Source organism: Aedes albopictus, chromosome 2 (assembly GCF_035046485.1).
Source record: "Aedes albopictus strain Foshan chromosome 2, AalbF5, whole genome shotgun sequence".
NCBI lineage: Eukaryota > Metazoa > Arthropoda > Insecta > Diptera > Culicidae > Aedes > Aedes albopictus.
The window spans coordinates 40,071,396-40,087,800 of record NC_085137.1 but is presented as its reverse complement, the minus strand read 5'-3'; the positions used below and the strand labels follow the sequence as shown (position 1 = coordinate 40,087,800).

Genomic DNA, 16,405 nt, shown 5'->3' with positions numbered 1-16,405 from the left:
ACCCCTTTCGGGACCAAAGGGGCAGGGTAATTCACTGCCCCCACTCGCATAACAGTCCCATTTGACTTTCCATCACTTTTGAGTTAACGTTATGAATAGTCATCATTTTTGATGTACTTCCAAAAACAATAATAAAAATTACGAATATTTATGCCAATGTGTGAAAAAAATACCAAGTTATGAGCGTCCCATACCAAAAGTACCCGCATAACAGTCCCATCATGGATTTTTGTGTTACGTAACACAAAACTGAACAACTTTGTAGTGATTGTAATATTTTTTACAGTTATATATTCATGTGCAAAGCAATCTGTGAAAGTTTCGAGATGATCGAAATATTTTTCAAATTTTGTCGATTTTCCAAAGTTTTATGTGGAAACAAGATTTCAAACTTCAAATGCCGTTTTCTCAATTCCTACTTTTTGCAAATGGGACTGTTATGCGAGTGGGGGCAGTTCAGGTCTTGACGTAATTTATATTTTTACTTTTGTTTTGATCATACCAAACCACGCCCCCTTGATCGAATGGCTACATTCGGGTTTTTTTTTTGCAATCTACATATCTTTACTTTTGATCATAATCAGATATAGGTACATTTTTCTTACCCACGCCATTGGACATGATCGCGCTTCTGATCATAATTGACTCAATATACCAATTAAGTTTCTGCTATACGTTTTTTCGATTTCGGAACGATCAAAGAGATCGATAATTGATTAAAGGCACTCCAAACAATTAAAGCGAATTCGAAGCGAGGTTGCTTATGCTTGTTATGTAATAACTGTTTGGTAACTCGATATTGCTAGTGATTCATAATCACGCATACTACACCTACATTTCGGAGAAACCGCTTTCTTATATAGGTATTGCAATACCTAATAGGAATTTCACAACTAGTAACTTGTATAATAATAATAATTCGGTAAAATATCGATATTTTCTGCTTTAAAACTTATCAACTAACATAATGGCTGCTATTTACACATTGTACTTACCCTAAATACGCTTGCATACGTCCCGTTTGGAATCTCCCGTTCCTAGGATTAGCTCACCGGATACCCCTGAAAATGTGACATCTCCGCCGAGGAAAGGTTCGCTTCGGATTGGGGTGACGTACTGACCACATTGCCAGATCCCATTGACTCACCCCTAGCGAAATGCTTCTTTTCATGCGTCAGCATATTGTACTTGTTGTTGAACTTCCGCCGGCAAACACTGCACTCATATGGCATCAGGTCGGTGTGGATATTCGAGTGCTGCCGCAGGTAGCCCGGCGTGGTGAATCCTTTGCCTGGAATGATTTAGATTTTGGTTCAACTCGAAGGAAATCACCATTATGCATAGAACTTACCGCACACCAAACAAACGTAGTGCTTCTCTTCGGTGTGAATCTTTTGGTGCTTGGTTAGGGCCGCCTTGGGGCCCTTGATCCGTTGCTTACAGATGTCGCAGTACTGATACTCCGGTCCATCGGCGTTGTGCTGCCTTCGTATGTGCTTCATTAGCAAATTGCGACAGTAGAAGGACATGTTGCAGTCAACCATTTGGCAAGCGTATGGTTTGAGACCTGGAAGGAAACAGTATTGTGATTTAACTTCAACAGTGTAATCCTTTGTACTTTGAGAAACTGGACTCCAGACAAAAGTTAGTGCACAATGTTTAGAAAACTCACCTAAATGCTGATTCTGATGGCTTTCTACGGTATGATACTCGACCCACTCGCCGCAGAAATCACAAAGTGCACCTCGACGTGACCTTTTTTGATCTTTTTCCTTTTTGTCCTCCTTCGTTTCATCTTGCTGAGCATCTTCCAGCGCTAGCTCATCGCATTTTTTCGGCGGTTTCTCCTTCTTCTGGCGCTTTTTGTACGGTTTCGTCACAATACGAATTCGCTTCTTTTTCGGCGGTGGAGATGGACTAGGAACGAATTTCTCCTCCGGTTCCTCCCCGGACGGAGGAACGTAATCCTCATCCTCGGTGTCGTCGCCATGGTTCTCCACGGGGCTGTCGCTACCAGGATCCGACTGAACAGGTTCCACTTTCAGCGCAAAGACTCGGGAACTGCTGCTTGGCTCGTCGACCTCAGGGGAAACGCAGTCTACTTCCGACGTTGGTGGCTCCGGAGGAGCGTCTACATGATCCACCATCACCATCGCTATGGAATCCGGTTTAACTTGAACATCATCTTGTTTGGTTTTCCCCTTGCAAAACGAGGACGATTCCTCATAGGCGGCATCGATGTCATTCCGGTGGGAATCCAGTAGAACCTGACAGCTTTCGATCAACCGCAAATTCTCTTCACTATCCCAATCCTTCCCCGGAATCCCCTTCCGCTCGCTTGCCAGCATGTTCCTCGCCCTTAAGCAGGTATTCCGGAAGTCGTATATCATGTCCACCAGCTTCGCGCAGGTCCGACAAATGAACGGATACGTATCGCCCAGGTAAACCTTGATCCCCAGCGCGGCCAAGATTTTCGTCTTCTGTGCGAACATAATGTAAGCCAAACTGGCACTAGGCATCTGCCGCAAGCAGATGCGGCACTGTTTCTCGAACGCTTCCTTGGCCAGCAGCGGTCCCAGGGGCTCGTCCACAAAACTCCCTGATTGAACGTTCCCCAGTGCTTCCTTCGGGATCAGCTGTAGATCCACTTGGATGCCACGGCTCATAATCTTGCGGCGGTTTGTTTGCACTGCCACTTCCGCAGTGTTCGTACGGGTCGGATGGTGGTGCAGGAAGGAAGCATCCGGTTCCGGGATCAAGTCGTCCGGCGGTTCGTCTTTGATGTCGGCGCATTCGAAGGGGTTTTCGGGTTCTGCAAGAGTCGTTGCATGTTAGTGGAATGTTTTCAATGTTTGTAGCATATTGTGACTTACCGACGGTGAGAAGAACGGAAACTTCCTTCTTTTTGGACATTTTAAGGGAATTTTTGCTAAAAATCGGCAAAATAAACGAAATTTTGGAGCACCGATGTTTTGTTTATTTGAAGAACTCAAGCATAACTTTTCAATCCGACGTAACTCGAGAATGTAAACAAATCCGGGTTAACTGCTGCATGCATGATTCATAAAGCAAATTGAAGAACCCACATCACTGTTTGATGATTTATTGCTTAATTTGTTTAACTAAGTATATTGTTCAAAATGACGTATCTAACTATTTTGATGTTTACAACTTTGCTGATAGATACACCGTTTTGATATATGAGAAAACCAAACGACGTATCTAGCCAAAATCAAAAGTAACAGATACACCAAACTGGTACCATACAAAAGCGACGTATCTGGCATGACGTATCTCTAACCAACCCGGTGTATGTGTATTTTTGTCAAAATTCAGTGTGAAAATGATATGGAATGAGTAGGTTTTGTTTCTTACCTAGTGCGTGCTATATCCCTGGTGATGTTAAGCACGAAAAAATTTATGAAAAGTCTTTTTATAAAAAACTATTTTAGTGAAATGGTCGTCAACATTGACCATGGATTTACTCAGATCAGTGAAAAAGTTAGATACGTCGATTTGAAAAATTATGCTTGAAATGGTCGTCAACATTGACCATGGATTTACTCAGATCAGTGAAAAAGTTAGATACGTCGATTTGAAAAATTATGCTTGAACTGTCACAACAAAAGCTTGAACCCTGTGACTAAAATTACCCTACAACATGGTTTAGGGGCACCTCGGGACAATTGGGTATTAGCCAAGCATGCAGCCAATCTAAATTTGAGTTCAGGCCAAACATTTCAATAGGTCCTATCTGCATTTGAGAGGCTCTCTTTGTTCACTTTCTCTTTCAATTATTGCATTGTAATGGTGCACTTTTCAACTACTTTTGCAGTACAAATCAAAAGACGATTGTTTTGACCATCGTTCTATGCAAGGAGACAAACATAAGTCAAATAAACAGCTGAGATATTAACGAAAGAGAGGGAAACCAAAGAGAACCTCTCTTCTGCAGATAGGACCTTTAGATATGTTTGGCCTGAGTTCTTTCGACGCAAAAACACAAAAAAAACACTTGTCGTAAGGCACAAACACAATATTATTTTATTTTTTTTATTAACAATCAATAATACACATTTAAATAATTTTAGTCATCTTATCGTAAGCTTCGCGCTGCTATCCACCTGCTCCCTGTTCACCGAGAGCCAAGTCATATCGCTCGGCAAATGTCCACATTTTCCCGTGACGCCAAACTTCAAAGCGGGCCCCTTTCTGGGCCTGTGGTATGAACAGGAGAAATATCCCAATCTATTCGAAATCGGCGGCAAATGCAACACGGTGGAGTACAGCAAGAAAATCGACGGAACGCTCTCCATCATGAACCGACACGAGAGCAAGATGTAAGATTGGATTGTAAAGAAAACGGCAAGCTACAAACTTGCTCATCAATTTCCATTTGAACCTTGCAGAACTGGGGTAGAAACTGGAGTCCGAGGGTACGGCAAGCAGATGTTCCCCGGAAGTATGCACGTTCGATTTCCGCAACCTTGTGAGTATTTTTTATGTTTGTTTCTGTAAGGGGCGTAAGCGACACACGCGACTTCTTGTATTATAAATGTTTCATTTTGTAGGGAAAAACGACGCTCCTTACTATATAATCGGAACCGACTACTTTCACTACGCGGTGGTAGTTACATGCAGTGAATTTGGTCTGCTCAATGGAAGTAAGAATTGTTACAAATACAGTTTTCATGTCCCCCAGTGTGACTCAATAAACATTTCTATTTTCAGAGATCGTGTGGATCCTCACCCGAGATCGCTATCCACGCCAGGTGTACATGAATAGAGCTTATCTGGATATAGAGCACGCCAACCTATCGTTGGCGTTCCTCAAGAAAACCGATCAGAAGCATTGCGATGTGGTGAAAGCACCTCCTAGTAACTTCATCGTGAAACACTAATCGAAAGTCGACAATAGGGGCTTTAAAAATGACAAGATCTCTTGAAAAAGTGATTTTCAGACGTGGAATGGTTGTTCATTTAGTTTTATGTTTGGCCAATGTGATGAGTCTCAGTTTTAATGAGAACTAGATCACATGGTGAGCTTACATTTACATTATTTGTACCTTTTAGTTTTTAAGAAAACACGATCCGAAGAATAATATAGTACGAAAGAACGAATTGTATATTTTTAGAGTTGACTATTGATTGGTTGCCTATCGATAAACAGGTTTGATTTCGACTCTATAGTAGGGGAACTTACGTATTTTCGGCAGTTTTGTTCTCTTCGTTATGGGGGGTTTTTTGAAACCTGTTGATCTCAAAGTTGGCCTCAAATCAAAGTCCTAATTAAGTCGTTCATCTCCCATACATTGGTTTGAAATTTCGGGGTTCATGAAGTACTAGACCAAAATACTATAATACCTTCGCATAATGATACTTGCACTCTACTCTGCTAATGTTGCTATGAGCAACGAACTAATGTTTATTCAAATAATAAAAACATGAAAAAATTAGGCTTCGTGGCTCCGGTAGGTAAATAACGTATTGAGTAATCAATTTGTTCAAACTATTTAACATTTGTTTTATTTTAGGTAAATTAAACTTTTGACCTTGCTGGGTGGACGAAGGAGTTGCAAAGACGTGTGATGACCCAACAGGATTTCAGCTGGCGATTCCTCACCAGATGCGCCGTTGCTGCGGTTTAGCGCGTCTAAGTGAAGCGGTTTGTATGGTGCACGAACCCTAAGTTTTGAAACAATTATCATTTTTCTTTTTATTTTAGGGTTCACGGAACTGACCATGAATCGTCCGGAAGTTTCCCCAGAATTGCACAAGGATCTGTATAACCCGAGAGTTCCACGGCATAAAAAAGGCGCGTAAATTTGTGCGCATGAAGCAATCATGATTGTGTCATGTAAAACTAGCAATTAAAATTTCTCAGTATTAATTTCCTTTTGAATTCCCTCATCAATTATCTCAAAAAATACTCCCTGAAATCATCCTAAATTCCTAACTACCAATCTCTCATATCTCCTAAAGCTCATGACTAAAAAAATATATATATTTCTGCCAGAATTTTCCTCACAGATACTAGACAGCAACAAGATTCTTATCCAGAATACCCACTAAATATCATACGTTCCCTTAGAATGTCCATGTATTTAGTTCTGATGCTGCATGCTGGGATATGAGGGAATGTAGTTGGATGGTGGTGTAGATAATGAAGGATATTGTACGTTACTGAGAGGCCTGGATGTCAGGGAGGGTAGAGAGTTGTTGACTGTATCAACAACACATGAATTTAATATGTAGTCAGTGTTGAATCAGGAGCTTCAGACTAAAGCCACAGACAAACAGACGTCTCACTCTACTCACATCTCATCGTTACCCTTTTACACGATCAGTTTAAATATTTTGTAGTTCGCAATTCGCTCGGTTACGGCGCTCGCATCGTTTTTGTTCCTGTTTGACGTTTGCTCACTACTGCCACCTACTGAGTGGTTTGCGTAACACAGCCTGGTTAGCATTGGGCGATTATGTTTTCGTGGCGATGATTTTTATCGCAATTTGTTCCGAGTAATACGTCTGTTTGTCTGTGCTAAAGCTTTTCTCTGACTCCACCGGAATTCGACCAGCTTCAGTTCCGACTAACGCCCCGTTGGTGGGAATCGGCAGTCAGGAATCCAAACAAACTGAAGAATTTCAGGCTATTTCTTTAATTATTACGGTGGTACATAGAAGCCTGATAACTTCGAGATGACAAATAATGCTCAATACCAAAAGTTATCTAAAAAGCCTTGTAAACAACCTCCGGTTCGAAACACTTTTCTGCGAGATTATCATGACACATTGAAATTAGTTTGCTGTTTTGAGCTACTACATCATCGTGAACTACTGCGTCACAAAGTTAGTAAAATATAAGGTAGTCACCCGAATAAAAAATACAGTAGAAAAACCGAATGTTGTATTGTAACAGTACTATTTAGAACCATATTGTTACAATAAACACCACTGTAAAAATAAAAAATACAAAAACAATAAGATGTAATGTTAGACACAATACAGTGAATTGTAAATGAGATTTTTACAATATACTATACGGGTTGTTAAGTATCGTAACAATATAAAAAAATATTTTTCTCCATATATATTTTTTTGCAAAACCATACATTTTATTGTGAATGAATTGTTCGAAATACTGATACGTGGGCTTTAATATACCGTACATTGTATGGTACACGTATGGTTTCAAACAATAAAATGTACCGTAAATATATTGTTTTTAATTGTAATTTCACTACTGGTTATAAATTTAATCATGGTTTTGGAATGGTTCTCTTTTGTTATGTTGTATTGTTTTACATTAGATAAACCATATAATGTTATATTATCTCGTCATGTTCCTTCGATAATGGCAGTTCTAGCCAAACTAACCTAAACTCGTCTAAGTCTGAGTAGCCTCTGATTACATTAACAGTTGACGCTTAGGCTCCCATGTCCCACCAGCCAGATAACTGGGTTCTGCAAACTAAGCATTCCCGCATAATCGTGAACTGTAAATGCAGCGTTTCTCATACTGTAGATGACTATTAACAATTGTCATTTAACCGTTTTTCAAACTGTCTGAGATAACAGTAAGCTAACCATACCACGTACAGATTTGCCAGTTTGACAAATGGTAATCTGCCAAATTACAGTATGTTGAATAGGCGGTTAAGATAGGTTACCATAAAAAATCGCTCGTTTTCTCGAACAAATTTTTCGCAAAACAGTAAATGATATGGTCAATTTATTATCCAGTTTTTCAGTCAATTCATTGCATGACAAATAGTTAGAGAACAGTAAAACAGTAAATCTGGAAGGAAAACGAACGGTGTATGCGGTAATGTTGATTTATGGTCATCTATGGTAAATTAAGCTTATGGTATATGGTCACAGACAAACAGACACATTACTTCGAAGAAAATTGCTTCAAAAACATCGTTTGGCATCTCACTAGCACCCTCTATAATGCTCAATCCGAAGCATTCATTTGCAGGTGTTGTTTCCCTCGGCTCGATGTAACAATTTTGCAGGTGACGACTCCCCCGTGGCGTCATCGATTCATAAAACATGAATGAAGGTTCATGATTGAGTCATTTTATGTAAACATTGATCGGCGTCGCGTTCATTTCTCTCCAAAATTGAGAGGTGATGTAGGCACAGCAGCGCCACCATGACACATGCGAGCACAGTCCGAACCACACGTTATTTTCAAAATGACCGTTAAATCGTGCGATGATTTCGATTTGAGTAGTATGTCTGTTTGTCTGTGATATGGTTCTTCTGCATTAAAACCGTTAAAATAAAAAGTCTGCTCTGCGTTCACTGGAATTTTTTTTTATTTAATAAATATTTCATCTCGACCATATTTCCAAAGAACATCACTTTTGGCGACCTCATCGCATAATTCTGCTGGAATCACCTGACTAGCGAGGCATGTAATGATGCAATCCTGGATCCGGTAGCATGTACTAGGTCCTCTTCCGGATGGGGGCGAATTTCGAACAATTTGCGGAATCCCCCGCAGTCACACAGAGTCAGGAGGAATGAGACTCATGCTGTTGGAGAAAGTTCACGAATTCTGCAATATAATTAACACCCGATGAGTTATGAGTATTACAAAAATATGGAATAATCATGCAAAACTTACCCCTGACCGCTCCAGAAACTTCAGCTCGTTCACCGCAGCATGTTTTTAGTTGGGGTTTTCACACAGCTCACAAGCGACTTCACGAGAGATTTCGTTTTTTTTTCTGATAAAGCCGCAACTGAAAAGTTCGGGCTTTACAAATACCAATGTATGCAACAGTTTGGCAAACTGTTCAATTTAAGTGGCATACAGTAATATACACATGTAGAGGTGTGTTGCGCAAATATAATCACAAACCATTTGAGAAATGGCCAGGCCATATTCCCACCATGTTTCACTAGTTTTCGTCGCTATAATATTTGACAATTTCTGTACAGTATAACAAACTGTTACAAATTGGTATGCGTTACTTAGATCGTAGCTGATGGTCGAACGCTATGAGCTTCATAGTTTTCAACAGAAAAGTACCTGATTGTGGTACAGTAACATTAACAGAAACAGGAGACAAACTGTTTGGAACATACTACTAATTGTAATTGTCTATGCGGGTTATTTGTGCCAACACTTTGAGCGGCATGATGGAACTATGCCTAGCGCGCTAAGTGTTATTAGACCACTAATGTTGTTGCATGAAGTGGGTGACGAGGTACATAAGTATCATTACAGCGTGCTTAACCGTTATTGCAATATTGAGGCTCCAGTTTGACTGAACTATGAAATATGTACATAACAACTCATGAGAAAACTGTCAAGTTCGATTCAACTATAAGTTAGGTTAAAAAGCGAAAACGAACTTATATCAGAAGTCGTTTCAGTGTCCAGTCCAGTCCTTATGTTAAAAATGTCAAAGATAAATCGCATTTAATTCGGTTGTTGTACAAGGCAATTTCACATGAGAGAAGAGGAGAAAGAATAGTGTTGAACTCATCCACTGATTTACGGTAATCTGGCCTGCGTCTTTCCGGGTTGACCTACATTCGTATTCCTCTCATCGCACTCTACATACCTAGCCCACCATATCTCTTGGATATGCAGTCCTTAGGACACCTGGTTTATCACTTTATTTAAACATTTTATTGACTTTGAATAGATGTTGCAACTTATTCACTTTTTTCCCTTTCATTTCCTTTGCAATAAAAAAGTCACGAACATCAACAAAACAAAGCACGGAAAAAATCATAAACTAAAATAAATAATTAAAAATGCACGGAAAAAGATTGTTTCGGAATAGTGAATGGTTCAAACGTAAGAAAAACAGTATAATATATTGTTACATAAAGATCGGATGTAAATGTATAGTAGCTACCAATGTGCAAAGCTTTTAGCGAACCATTCCATTACAATACACTATATTGTAGCTGGTACACTGTATGGTACAGGAATGGTTTTCACCAAATACCCTATGGTTAGTTTTTATCCGGGCAGCCAAACGTCAAACTTGGGTACCAGGGATTAAATGTAGTACTAGAAGTGGTACCCGGTTTGAGCCTGAGTGCTACGACTTTATTTGGACTTTGCTCAAATCCTTCCCAACCAAGCTGAGTTATATGCCCAAATTTCTGGCAATTCGGCCCGCAAAACCCTCCATGACGAAGAGAACAAACCTGCCGATAATTCCATAGACTAACCCGCATAACCATGAACCATACTTGCACTGTGCACCATACTGTCGGGAATAATTCACTACAGTAACTCAATAATATGGTAGAACATCCAAAGTAACAATAAGCCAACAGTACCATGAATGTTTTCAACAGTGTGGTAGATGGTTCTCGGCCAAATTACAGTATGTGGAATAGGCGGTTAAGTTATGTTACAATAAGAAATCGTCTATTTTCTCGAACAAAATTTTTCGTTTACAGTTTGCCAAAAGGTCGATATAATACAGTAGACGTTCGGTCGGTGCAAACGGTTTAACTGCAATGCTTTTTAACTGCAAGTCCGGTTAGTGCAACAAATTTGCAGTTATCGCACCGCCAAACGTCAAAATCGTGCGCCATGTTAGCCCTAATGAACAGTCGAATGAATTTTTCGTTCATTTTACGTCAATTGATGGCTTGTTGACAATGTCAGGCGTTGCAGTTATCGGATTTTTGTTCGCTAAGTGAAACGTAAACATGTTGCAGTTATCGAACGTCTACTGTATCCATTTTTTTGCGCAGTTCACTATTAAGCACACAATTCTGGTACAGTTGACCTATAAAATCGGAACAAAAATAAGCAATGTATGTGTAATTGTCGCTTTATTGTGTATTATAGTACCACAGTCTTATAATATATAGTTTTCTTACAGTTGTAATTTGTCCGCATTTGTTTCGTTTGTACTATTTATCAAGAAATAAAAACAAAATTTGTAATCTTGTATATACATACTTATTTATTGTCGATAAACATATTTAAGATAAGGTTAGCAGTTTTACAATCTTTTTTTGCTGTTCTGAGCGATTATAATTTTACATATATTTGAACAATGCGTTACAACTCTTTGATATTGTAGATAATAGGTAATTAGGTAATAAAATGCGCCTAAATTAGGTTTAGCAAAACTAGTGGATTTCTAACCCCTCTCTCTTTTCCTTGCCATTGTTGTTTACCATAAGAACTTTCGCATAGACTTTTCCATTGAATGCGCCCCTCTCCCTCTGGAGTTGAAACGCAAGGAAACAGTCCCTGTCTCGGTAAATGCCTCCTCAAATAACTGAAATCACCGCCTTCGCCTCATCCTGCTTTTTTCGTTGCAACTCCACCGCTGTGCATCATCAGCTCTTTCCGCACTGTGTACTCCGTTGAATACTGCAACCTGCGGCCACAGACAAACAGACATACCACTCAAATCGGAATCGTCGCACGATTTAACGGTCATTTTGAAAATGCAGTGTGGTTCGGACTGTGCTCGCATGTGTCATGGTGGCGCTGCTGTGCCTACACCACCTCTCAAATTTCGAGAGAAATGAACGCGACGCCGATCAATGTTTACATAAAATGACTCAATCATGAACCTTCATTCATATTTTATGAATTGGTAACGCCACGAGGGAGTCGTCACCTGCTAATTTGTTACATCGAACCGAGGGAAACAACACCTGCAAATGAATGCTTCGGATTGAGCATTATAGAGGGTGCTAGTGAGATGCCAAACGATGATTTTGAAACAAATTTCTTCTAAGTAGTATGTCTGTTTGTCTGTGCTGCGGCTGCACCTGCGAGGTGAGGTACCTGACATTTTAGGTTTTGAGCCCCAGCCGCATTTTCCTCCACCGACGTAAGCTGCAACGGAACACCGGATTATTACAATTAAACGAACATCAGCAGATGCAAAGCTAACTTACCGTAGTGATCCAATGTTTCGCTCCGGCAAATCTTCACCGCTCGAAGAATCCGTCTGATTCGGAGCAGATTGGCCGGGATTTTTATAAAAAATTTCACCAACAAATTGGTCGCCAGCTGCTGCTCGACGAGAGTGAAGCGCAATTTGTTTTCAATTATGCCGCTCACTACTACAAATGAGCACAACAATTTGCCAAACTGTTGAGCAAATGTTGTGTACAGTGAAATGCACAGGTGTGAGTATGTTGCTCAAATGTGAAAGCTAACCGTATGTTATAAGGTGAGCTCATGTTCCTACAATTTAAACGACTTTTTATCCCCATATTATACAGTAGACGTTCGCTCGGTGCAAACGGTTTAACTGCAATGCTTTTTAACTGCAAGTTCGGTAAGTGCAACAAATTTGCAGTTATCGCACCGCTATCCGTCAAAACGGTGCGCCAAGTTAGCCCAAATGAACAGTCGAATGAATTTTGCATTCATTTAATGTCAATTGATGGGTTGTTGACGTCTATTTGACGTTGCAGTTATCGAATTTTGTTCGCTAAGTGAAACGTAAACATGTTGCAGTTATCGAACGTCTACTGTATAACAATGCATGTACACTACGCCATACTGTTACTGTTTGATATAGTTCATTCAAATTGTTATTTATGGTATGGAATCTCCAGATTCATATGTTTCAACATGAACAAACATATTTGACATAAAGTAACATTACCAGTTAGAGGGAATTTACTGTTTGGAAGGTACGGCAAACTGTATTTTTCTATGCGGGAATTTCAAGACCTCGATGTACCAAAGAAAACGATCAAATTTTGTGTGTCCAGTCCGGTACCCAATAATATTTATAACCGTGTATTTTTTTCCGTGTAAATTGCCTTTTGTGTAAATTATATTTAACGTGTTACACTGATCTGACAGCTCTGACAGTAAGGGACTAAACATAAATTACGTAAAGTGGGTACCCGAGGATTGTTCACAAAATGCAAACTTGACTGCGGAAAAAATCGCAACCATGACGCCGTTGATAATAAGCTATTTTACGAGACGTTCTACCGGTGGGCCGCTCATTGTTATTGTTTACATTTGATGTTTTTGTTTTCGCAAAAAGTAGCATAACATGTGGTGAGCGCCAATCAGATTTTTACTGGCAGAGATGTTTTGGTTTCTAATGTGGCATGTATCAATCCCCCGAGCTGCATGATGTCACTAGCAGATGAAAAAAACATCCCCACGGTCTACGGATATTAATTATAGTGGGCGGATTGACGCATTTTTGCAGATAAATGAACCTCGTTTATTGGATGGGCCTGTATCACATGTTATGCTAGCGAAAATGTAAATAAATGGGCCCACCGGTTGGACTTCAAAACTGGTAAACATTCAAAAAACAGCTGATTTGAAACGTCTCATAAAATGCCTTATACCCTTTGTCACCCTATATTGTACAGACTTACGTGGTACTAGTACCACCTCGCGTACAACGATACAATAGTTATTTATGTAACGAGCTGCAAAGGCAAGCCTCGTTGGATAAATACGAAGAGTGCTGATAAAATCGAATTTTGCAACGAGTTCCATACCAAATTTTATGCAATAATTTTTTTCATGATAAAACTTATTTGAGTTGCATAATGTTCATAATGCAACCCAAATGAATTGCATTATGAACATTATGCAACTATTGTTCATTATGCAGCTCATTTCAGTTGCCTAATAATACAGTTCGGAAAAAAATATCATTATGATACCAAAATGAGTCATATAAAATAGAAATTATGATACTGAATCATTGCATAAAAAACATTTCGAGATTATCTTGCATGAATAACAATAATCAGTATGAAAACTGATTTCAAGATAATTATGCCACGAATGCCTCCAGTCTCTCCAAGGTATTGGCAACACTGGCTATAAAATCAGTCACAGGGGTAAGCGTGATGTCAGAAAGGTGTTTGCAAACAAGCACGCGTTGCGTCGGTTTGTGTCAACAAAAACACGCGAAGCGGCCGGTTCTCGTGCGGTCCTCGCGGAATCTCCGTTAGAAATCGCGTTTCGTTCGCGGATGTTAATTTTATTCCATCTCTGCACATAATGCTGCTTTCGTTAGTAGTAGTTTCTGTTATAGTAATAATAAGTATTCATCTAAACCGGTGATCGTTTCACACCCCACCGCTTCTTATCGGCTTTCGCGATTTGTTACGATCGCATGATTCTTCAGTGTTGATCATCATTCATCATCTTGCCGGAACCGGTTCTTGCGCGTTGTGTAATTTTCTATTCCGTTGTCGAAGCGGGGGCGTTTGCACTAGTAGTGAATGGGAAATGATCGGAGTGTTGCTCGTGGTGTCGCTTCTCGGTGCCTTCGGCGGTGGTAGTGGAAGTGATTATGGGTTCATTAACCTGCCGAAATCGCATCTTCCGTTGTACTTCCGGCGGTTCCCTCAGCTGGAGCAACGGTGTCTGGAAGATGAGACCTGCGAATATAGGAAAACACTAGCGAGCGATGCGTACAAAGCTAGGAAAGGCACCTGCTGGGGCTATGAGGACGACTGCCGGAAGGAGAACCGGTTTTCGAACCCGGAATGTCCGGGGGATTTCCAGGGGTACGTGAAATCGAAGGAAGCACAGCTGGAAACGTTTTATGCACAGGCGGATTTTGGATTCGTGCGCGATCAGATCCGGGAGACGCGGATCATGTGCGAGCCGACGTTTCCGCACGATTCGGCGCTGGAGTGTTCCAAGTATTTGCGCTTCTGCCGGGGACGGAACATCATGGTCAACTTTACGGAGTTGATCCATCGGAGGTGAGTTGATGGTAAATGTCGCATAACTCATCTGTGGGAGTCTTACCATATTTTGCATTTCAGGGAGCCTCTCCGGTACAAAATGGACGTCCTGTCCCAGGGTCAAATCGGAGGCCACTGCAAGCTGCACCGGAAGCGACTGGAAGACGAACTGGAGCATATCAGCCCGCTGCAATCGTGGGGCCCGGAACTGCGATTTTTCGACACGGTTGACAAGCCTCTGTCCCAAGGAGGCACATGTGACGTTACCATAGAACGTCCGGCATTCATCATGAAGATCGATGCCACAATCAACATGTATCATCACTTCTGTGATTTCATCAATCTGTACGGCTCGCTGCATGCGAATCTTTCCGATCCGTACGGATTCACTACGGATGTGCAGATCCTGGTGTGGGAATCGTACACCTATGATTCGCCTTTTGCGGAAACTTTTAAAGTGTTCACAAAACATCCGATTGCCGATCTGAAGACCTATGCTGGGAAGGTCGTTTGTTTTAGGAATCTCGTACTTCCGCTACTGCCCAGGATGATCTTCGGACTGTACTACAATACTCCAATTGTAAGTTCGCTTGGTCGAGTACCTTCCATGTCCATTATACCAACTACCCCATTCCAAATTTTCTCCAGATTACCGGCTGCGAAAACAGTGGCTTCTTCCAAGCCTTCTCCGAGCACGTGCTCCATCGATTGAAAATCCCCCAGCGAAGCCGAACCGACCGCAAACTCCGAATAACATTCCTCTCGCGTCAAACCAAATTTCGTCGGGTGCTGAACGAAAACGAACTGCTGGAGGAAATTTCCGAGAACGAGGACTACCTGGTTAATCGGGCCAGCTTCACTTACAAAACCGATTTCCGGGAGCAGCTAAAGATCACCCGGAACACGGACATCTTCATCGGTATGCACGGTGCCGGCCTGACCCATTTGCTGTTCCTGCCCAAGTGGGCCGTACTGTTCGAGCTGTACCACTGCGAAGACCCCAACTGTTACAAAGACCTGGCTCGCCTAAAAGGAGTCCGCTATCTTTCCTGGGAACGAGATGACCTCGTTTATCCGGAGGACGAAGGTCATCATCCGGACGGTGGAGGGCGACATGCCAAGTTCACCAACTACGCCTTCGATGCTAAAGAGTTTGCCCGATTGGTAGCCGTCGGTGCGGATCACGTTTGGAACCATGAGGAGTATCAGCATTTCATGGAACGGTCCCGGCGGAAGCAGGACAAACTACTCGCAGCCAAGGAGGAGCTATGATGATGAGGTAAGTGAAACAAGACGACGACGCTACTTAAAATACTAAAGACTTTTATAACAAACAAACAACTATTCCTAACCGTAACGGTAAAGTTAACCAATGTTGCCTTCTTGGTTCGAACAACGAACTGTAGCTACCTACTAAACATATGCAATTGAATCGAACCTGCCTACTCAAAACGTTACTCGAATAATGGTATTATATATTTTAACTTTTTTTATATGAACGAATCGCAGATGTTTTGAAAAATAGGACCAAAAGAAAGTATCCTTACCTACGTATCTACAGAACTGTCCGAAAGATTTACAAGACACAAAATACATTACCTTGGCAAGGTCTTGTTAGTCAGCCTGTGTACTTGTCGAAATCCTCATCGTCTCCACATGGAATTTGAAGGGAGATATGCCTAGACCTAAGATTTCTGCAGAAATTATTATG

General features: G+C 41.0%; 3 protein-coding genes and 1 long non-coding RNA gene across 4 annotated transcripts in view; 3 read left to right on the top strand and 1 right to left on the bottom strand.

Moving 5' to 3' along the window:
- LOC109621866 (zinc finger and SCAN domain-containing protein 12-like) overlaps positions 1 to 3,544 on the bottom strand; it is a 57,591-nt gene extending 54,047 nt beyond the window's left edge. Inside the window, exons 1-4 of the mRNA XM_062849512.1 lie at positions 2,874 to 3,544; positions 1,673 to 2,812; positions 1,352 to 1,567; positions 996 to 1,291 (exon numbers count right to left, since the gene is read on the bottom strand). Coding sequence (XP_062705496.1) covers positions 1,044 to 1,291; positions 1,352 to 1,567; positions 1,673 to 2,812; positions 2,874 to 2,913 — 1,644 coding nt within the window. The 5' untranslated portion in view covers positions 2,914 to 3,544 and the 3' untranslated portion in view covers positions 996 to 1,043. The remainder of the gene's footprint in view (positions 1 to 995; positions 1,292 to 1,351; positions 1,568 to 1,672; positions 2,813 to 2,873) is intronic.
- Positions 1 to 5,156, top strand: part of LOC109421174 (apolipoprotein D) — a 17,266-nt gene extending 12,110 nt beyond the window's left edge. Inside the window, exons 2-5 of the mRNA XM_029869457.2 lie at positions 4,092 to 4,340; positions 4,410 to 4,489; positions 4,572 to 4,664; positions 4,732 to 5,156. Of these exons, the coding sequence (XP_029725317.2) occupies positions 4,092 to 4,340; positions 4,410 to 4,489; positions 4,572 to 4,664; positions 4,732 to 4,901 (592 nt within the window). The 3' untranslated portion in view covers positions 4,902 to 5,156. The remainder of the gene's footprint in view (positions 1 to 4,091; positions 4,341 to 4,409; positions 4,490 to 4,571; positions 4,665 to 4,731) is intronic.
- Positions 5,157 to 5,444: 288 nt separating this feature from the next.
- On the top strand, positions 5,445 to 5,894 carry LOC134288891 (uncharacterized). Its single transcript, XR_009998165.1, has 2 exons — positions 5,445 to 5,665; positions 5,726 to 5,894. It is a non-coding gene; the product is annotated as an uncharacterized LOC134288891 (long non-coding RNA).
- A 7,974-nt stretch (positions 5,895 to 13,868) lies between these two features.
- Positions 13,869 to 16,197, top strand: LOC115264471 (EGF domain-specific O-linked N-acetylglucosamine transferase). The gene is made up of 3 exons (XM_029868193.2): positions 13,869 to 14,712; positions 14,776 to 15,274; positions 15,343 to 16,197. The coding sequence occupies exons 1-3, from the start codon at positions 14,231 to 14,233 to the stop codon at positions 15,964 to 15,966; spliced, it is 1,605 nt and encodes a 534-aa protein (XP_029724053.2). The 5' UTR covers positions 13,869 to 14,230; the 3' UTR covers positions 15,967 to 16,197.
- The last annotated feature ends 208 nt before the right edge of the window (positions 16,198 to 16,405 follow it).

What these genes read in the sequence shown, in the direction of transcription:
- LOC115264471 (XM_029868193.2), top strand. Translation starts at nt 14,231, where the DNA reads ATGATCGGAGTGTTGCTCGTGGTGTCGCTTCTCGGTGCCTTCGGCGGT. An exon ending in ACGGAGTTGATCCATCGGAG is followed by an intron (nt 14,713 to 14,775) that starts GTGAGTTGATGG and finishes TTTGCATTTCAG; the next exon opens with GGAGCCTCTCCGGTACAAAA. An exon ending in TGTACTACAATACTCCAATT is followed by an intron (nt 15,275 to 15,342) that starts GTAAGTTCGCTT and finishes AATTTTCTCCAG; the next exon opens with ATTACCGGCTGCGAAAACAG.